Here is a 7,549-nt window from a genome sequence, read left to right on the forward strand (position 1 = left end):
AACCAAGTCTTATCCTACTAAGTAGGGTCGGCTACATGGATCAAATGACGTCATAATGTTCTATCAAAAACCAAATTTGGATCCAACTCATTGACCTCTAAAAAAGAAATGATTAGGAACTAAAATATAGGCATAAAGGTTTTGCTAACATATTTTAAGACACGTGTTAAAGATTCTAAAAGAACTAATTTTGCACTGATAGAAATCTTTCTCATATTTTTGAAACATTGAATCAACGACTTTTTAGAATATATTACTCTATATTAAGTTTATTAACACATGTTAGCATTCTTCAATATATAAAATATTAAAACACATTTGCTCCTAATAATGGTGAAAATCTAAAGAATGAGGGTATGTTTGGATTGGAGGCGATTATTAACACATGTTAGCATTCTCCAATATATAAAATATTAAAACACATTTGCTTTTAATAATGGTGAAAATCTAAAGAATGAGGGTATGTTTGGATTGGAGGCGAGTTTGTCAAAATCACAGTGTCATCAGTTGATTGAAACTTTAAAAAGTAGCATTTACTATTAATCACGTTGACTTACCATGATTTTGTGATTTTGTGTGTCACTGCCGTACCCAACGTACACTTAATTTTGTAGAGGGGAAGGGAAAAGAAGAGTTGGTCGGATTTGTGTTGGAGAAAGTTGACTCAATTCAACAGTCATGAGAAGCATCAGTACATGTGGCAACCAGTGATAGAACTTCCAGTTTGCCATTTAAGATCTTTGACTGACATAGTTATGAACTAGAATTAAGTTGACTCATTTTTAAAAAAGATAAACCAAGTTGACAAAGAATTGAAGGGACCAAAAACATTTTCTTTTCGTCGACTCCCACTATGTACTAGGGGCAAGTACTTCCTCCAAGTTCCTTCGTACTTCCTTGAAGTTCCTTCGAAGGTAGTGTACTAAATGAACGCTTCAGTATAGGAAAGAAAATCTCAAATAAGATAAACCAGACAGTGAATTCATCCAACAGTAGGTAGCTCATATCACTGATGACTTTCAAAGATTCCCTTCAATCATACAAAAATTACAACAAAATGAGACTGGACATTTTTATTACATGGCCAATACTATGTACCTTTGAAGGTTTGTCCTGCGACTTCTACCATGAAATAGTGCAAATGAGACCTTACATTAGCATAATTTTGAAAATATAATCAGAGCTGAATCACAGCAATAGAGCCTAAACAGAGCAGGGCAATTCTAATGATGCTAATTAGATTATAGCATTCAACAAATTGCAAATCATAAATGACATACAGCAATTGCTGTAAAATTCAAGTTAGAATCCAGCATCCAGCAGCTTCCAGTGCCGCACTCCAGTAAGAGAATGAGCTATTCACAATATCTAGACAAGGCAAACAAAAATGGCCTTGGATTCTTGTTACTAGGGGAAGGGATAAAAGGAAAAACAGAGCAAGGAGGCCAAAACAAAAGGAAACAGCATAGAATAATGTATAAGCATGTTGAATACAGCATGTTGCACATTACTCCAATGTAGCTCATGTCCCATAATAGTCGCCCGTGTTCTCCACAAGATAGTCATATGGTGCAGCTAACCCATATTCATATGTTCCATTTAGTGGGGGCATTCTGTGAGAAGCTGGATAGACAGCACCCATGCCAACTTTGGCATTGATCTTGGCTCTGCCTTTGGCAGGCCTTTTGTTATCAGGTGGAAACTCAGCAGAGAGCTTTACCATCTGCTTCTGTAGATCAGCAACTGAATCATTTGTTATTCTTGCCTTGGAGTTCTTCTTCCCATCAACAAGCTTTAGTTCTAAACGGTATAAGGCACATACATCACACTTGCTAATCTCATATTCGTAAAGGTGCCATTCAAAATGGTTCAGAGGCTGTGGATCCATATAATAGGATCTCTTCAGACCTCCAAATTCATTGATAACTTGCTTTCTAGATTCGTGCCAACCACGTCCACTGTAATCTGGCAATGACCTCTGCTTTCTGTTTCCACTTTCAAATGCTCTTCGAGGCTTATCAAAGAAGAGCCATTCCCTAATAGTCTCGCCCTCGAGAACAGAAAGATCAAAGAGCTCTGCACTCCAACAAGGGGGAAATAATTAAACAATATTGCTAAACCTTGTAGGCTGTAGCAGACAAAATTGCGCAAAACGCAAACCATAAAAGATTCTAAAAGATTGAATTACCAGGTGCATTCCATGGAGACTTTGCAGTTGCTGCTCCCTCACATTCTGGGATGCCAACATCTTTTCCTTGTGCCTTTGCACTAAGAGCAGAAAAAAGTAAGTTATCCTTTAAACCAATGCCCCCGGGTCGTAGAACTGGGGCCATGCCTGGTGGCCCTTCATTCAAAGCTAGAGCGGCATGAAAGCTACTACAATAGTCTTGACACCAGTCCAACCCTTGTGCGGGTCTTGGACAGTCCCAAAGTGCACATTTTGGGCCCAAGAAAGCAGAAGGAGGAGGGCATATACTTGGTAGATAGCTAGATATAAGAGGAACAGCATCCTCCTCACAATAACTTGTACCATTGAAACCAGCATATAAATTATGATCAAAGTCCTGTTGCAAATCAAACTGATGATATTCTAAAGCAGCTCCATCCTGGTTGGCTGCCACATTTTGAACTCCTGAGGTTGAGTGTTTGCGCTCATCAACCAATGGGAAATCATGTTGCTGTTGGCCCTGTTTTACAGTTAAACCAGGAAACTTGTTACAATTACAGGTGAGATCTAGTTACGGAACCAGCTCAGCATTAAAATATGGATAAAGGTACAGTGTGCAAGAAAAGATGGATAAATATGTCGATCTTTAAAAGGAAACATGTGTAAACTCTTGAGGAATAAAATAACCACGCCATCAGAGCCTCTCTCTTCTTTTGAATCAGTTAAAGGAGGAAGATAAAAATAGAGCATCAAACTAACCTAATGCCCATTGCAACATAACATATCCAACAAACTGGGGTAGGTAATGTCATCTAAATCATTCATACAATCAAAAACAGTTAACTAATAGAGAATCAGTTGCTTTCAAATCAGGCCTGATGCTTAATGACTATTCCATGCAGCACATCAGAGCTAACATCTCTTAGCCCAATTTACAAAGTTAATGAAACCTATGAAACACTATAAAGCAATAATCACTTCCAAGCCTGTATTATTTATTTATTAATTTTGACAACCTTTCAAAGTCTATAAACTGCCATAAATAAGGTACATAGGCCCAAGATTTATTCACACGGTAAAACAAAAAGCAATCAAGTTTTGGTAAACACTGCATTAAGATTTAAAATTATCACGTTAAAGTGCATACTCGGTAGCTCCAGGTAGATGGAATTAACAACTCAATTTTTCCTCAACCACATACAAAGAGTTGGGTTTATCATGGACAATGCAATAAGATGTATAGTTATCAAATCACAAATCCAGAGACGCATTTTCTGAAATATGGATTGAAATTTATAATGAATCACAACATCGATGATCAATCATTAAAATCAATAAACTATAAAAGCAATATATAAAAAAATAACATTGATCTCCTTATTTCCTAGCATATCAATTAGGTTTCTTGATAGGGCCCATGATCATGGGCCCTATCTTTTCTCCACACACTTCTCTTTCTAACTTCTAAAACGTAGCCCACATCTTTTTCAACTATCTCTTCTACGAGAATGTGAAAAAAAAAAAAAAAAAGAGTAGAAAGAATGCTACCAATGTATGCACGTTGAGTTTTTTTGAAATTCTATTTGAACATACCATTTTTCTGGCTTCAATATAAATAATAGATGGCATTCAAATTTCAAGAACGGAGCAATGAACTTCAAACTAAATAAACAAACATTTATTCAATCCAAATATAACAAAATACAGACTTTGTTTGTCACACTGAATGTTCGAACTATAAAACGACCCCACTTAATGACTGGTGAAAACAAATTAAAATAAAAAGTATAATATCATCCTTTTCTAGAGGAGAAGATTCGAAATGTCACGCGATAATCCTTTCCAGTTTACATTACATGATATTAAGCAGTGTTATTAATAACGGATCGTGCAAAATAGCAGGTCACCGAAAATCCGCTATGAGAAATAGCAGATAGTGAAGTGGGCAAATAGCGGAAGCAGCAAAACGACTGATATTAATAATTGTATATAAAATAAAACATTGACAAAGATTAAAAAAAAATGACTGACATAAAACTCAAAATCTCAATAGTACAGATAACTAATAAAGCATGATGCATAGTTGCATACATTGCTGCTGAAAAACCAGTAGCAGAAATCGAAAGTGAGTTAAAACTCAAAAACTAGATAGTTCAAAACAACTAATAACCGGTAGTTCTAACTAGTGATAAAAGATAAAAAGATCTAATTATTCTCCTCTTCCCTAACATAATCATTATCCTCATTTTCAGATAGTGAGGCACATCCTTCAACTTTTAAATGGAATCCTCCGATCAATGTCTTGAAGGAGATGAAGTATGAGATGAAGAGATAAGATGGAGATACAGATGTGGTTTAGTGATGAGAGGCTAGCTGGCTTGTGGGGCTTAGGGGTTATATAAAATAAATGAAAAAGTGGTTACTCGCAACAAAAGCCGAAACACTATTTTATTCCGCTATTTAAGCAATAACGGATATCACCAATATGCAAAAGGCACTGCTATTGCAGTGATAGCGGAATAAAATAGCGTTTCGCCTTTTGTTGCGGGTGGTTGCTTCAAATCTCGAAACGTAATAGCGGTATAGCGGCGCTATATCGGTTATTTGACAACACATATATTAATCATTTCTGAAGCATCTACAAGACTATGATGTATAGAAGAAGTTAAAGCAATGCACCTAATAAAAATAGAAAAACATGAGAGAACTTAAGCAATATGAAGTACAAAATAGATTATCCATCCCCAAAAGGGAATAAGAAACTCACCTCTTGAAAAATGATGTTACCCCCAGCCTGCAGAGCCTGGTCGTTAGGTTCAGGCTTAGGTGCAGTTAATGGACTAGATGCGTCATCTTCCTCCTCACAGAGCTGCAAAAGCCGACAGATATCGGTGGAGTATGACCCAAGACTTCCACCCTGAATTCACCAACAAACACCACAGTTCAAAATCACAGCTTTACCACTAATATATTGTCACTCAATTTCACATGTATCCATCACAATTCATAAAATTGCTGGTTAGAAACGAGTACCCATGACAGTTATCTCAAACAAAGTCCACTAGCTGCAATTGCATTGAACATAATAAGAATAGCACATGAATATGATCTTACTTGCTGCAATGAAGAAGCGGGAGAAGGCTCGTTGAGCTCGGATTTCCACTCACGAAGCATTTGATGAACTTGCTCTTCGAGCACAGCAGCATCAACAGTACGGCTTTCCTTCCTCGCAAACTGCAAATCCAGGAACATCAGCTGCAGATCATCAACACGGTTCTTCGCCTTGTCCTTGAAAAGACTATGTGATGCAGATTTGCAGCTTCTCTTCGAACCCTTCTTCATCATCAAACTCGAAGTTCTTCCGATAAACCCTAAACTCACAAATATGACATGCAAAAAGTGAGAGAATAATCCAACAAATGCACACAACTAGCATGAAGAGTTATCATGATCAGAAGCATATTCCAGCTGAAATTATTCACAACGCCAAAAGGCTAAAACAAGGAATCAAACAACCCCACTTGAGAATTAAGTTAAATTTCAATTATACGACAAGATTCACCCCAATCACAATTAATTAACCAATAAAGAAAAGCATATTAATACATACTCTTACTGATGAAAAATAAACCCTAAACATAGGTCAAAACAATCAAATAATCTGGCCCAAAGCCCCAAAAATGAAAATCAAGTAAAAAAACGCAAATTTAAGCATGAATACAGTAAAGTAGAACCAACCCAAGTAAATATACTGGCAGAAATCGAAAACCCAGAAACAAAATTGGATGAATAAATTGTAGAACAAAATGAACAGTGAAAAAGATGTTGTAGATCGATTGAAAGGTATGATTGTTGATTAGGGTAGAAAAGAGAAGGACGGTGATTACCTCAGATTCTGTGATAATCGCTTTTTCCCCCAAAAATGCGTTGGTGATGTGAATTTTGGGGTGAAAAAAACAAAGAGTTCAGTTTTTTGTGACTGTCTCTTCCAAAAATTGAGAAGGTGGCATATAAAGGAATGTAGAGAGAGAGAGAGAGAGAGAGAGAGAGAGAGAGACTTTTTGTGTTGGTGACTTCTCTCCCTCCTTTTCCTGCTTATTTTCTGAGGCAATAAAGCAAAGACTATTATAGTGAAGAATCAATATTGATAGTGTGATTAGGCCAAATGTTTGATATCACATTGATTGTATCGGCATCACGGTGTTGGCGACTCATTGTGATTTTGTATAAGTTACACTTTTTTAATGTAGACGAAATGATAATAGACATTGTAAATTCACACACACAAGTGAAGAAGTCGGAGATTGAATAGCTCAACTCTGTTTTGAGTGAAAGGTTAAGAGTCAGGTCGGGTTAAGGAGTTGGATTGGTTAAGTGATGATCTGAAAGTGTGTTTTTTGTCAAGCTCTCAGATTCGATTCTCACCGTATCAATTTAGATTGACTAATTTATCTTTAAAAAAATAACCGTTTAAATTCCAAACAAAATATTTGACCATAATTTCGACATTTTTTTTATAATTGAGTTAGGATTTGTGAATCATATGTTTTTCTATTTTCACGAAAATAATTTGTTTGAAAGGTAGAAATTTCACATTAACTAAAAGAGCATCGAATCAGAAAAATTGACTAATGTGGTTATTCGTGAAAACCTGCCTACTAATGTTTTTCGTCTTACACAACGACATTTGTCTTCGAACTCTTCTTGTAAAAGGTGTATTTCTTTTAATGATAATCTTTTTCATTTATTTAACATTTCTGTAGTTCCATCTCTATTTGAAATGCTTTCAGCCATGAAGCTTCAATACTTTAAATAAGGAGACGTACATATATCGAATACGCATCAGATATCGATACTTTATAGATTATAATTAATTATTTTAATTTTAAAAGATATGTTATCGAATACTTATTTGATATTAGACATACACGTACAAATACCTATATAATGAAGGAAAAAAGTGACTATGTTGTGAAATATCAATGGAAATATATATGATTCAAGTTAAAATATGAATCAGTATAATTATTTTTCAATTAACCAATTATAAATTATGTTTTTGGTAAATGAAGGTAACGGCAGAGAAAATTAAATAAATCAACATTAATCAAACTTTGTTTTTAAGTTTTTTTATTGATGTATTTATTGATATCCTAACATATGAATGAAAAATATAAGATTATTCATTTTTTACTTTGATCACATATTATTTTTTTTGTAAATTCTAACTTTTAAGATTATACAGTAACAAAGAGTAATCAATATTTTTTTTCAAGTATTTTACATGAATATCAGTCTTGTATAAAATTTTTATTAACATATCTTAATCGTATTGTATAATAAATTTTAAAATTACGTGTATTTACACACCCATCTTATACT

The 7,549-nt window shown here is 34.9% G+C and overlaps 1 protein-coding gene across 1 annotated transcript; it reads right to left on the minus strand.

Moving 5' to 3' along the window:
• Positions 1-981: 981 nt before the first annotated feature.
• Positions 982-6,148, minus strand: LOC146932255 (transcription factor VOZ1-like). The gene is made up of 5 exons (XM_085703983.1): positions 6,055-6,148; positions 5,282-5,538; positions 4,935-5,084; positions 2,189-2,687; positions 982-2,076 (listed from the first exon to the last, which is right to left on the minus strand). Exons 2-5 carry the CDS (start codon positions 5,510-5,512, stop codon positions 1,523-1,525), a joined length of 1,434 nt encoding a protein of 477 aa, XP_085560109.1. The 5' UTR covers positions 5,513-5,538; positions 6,055-6,148; the 3' UTR covers positions 982-1,522.
• Between the last annotated feature and the right edge of the window lie 1,401 nt (positions 6,149-7,549).

The sequence above is a fragment of the Medicago sativa genome, chromosome 4 (genome assembly GCF_051527215.1).
Source record: "Medicago sativa cultivar Bolivia chromosome 4, Bolivia_mono, whole genome shotgun sequence".
Lineage (NCBI taxonomy): Eukaryota > Viridiplantae > Streptophyta > Magnoliopsida > Fabales > Fabaceae > Medicago > Medicago sativa.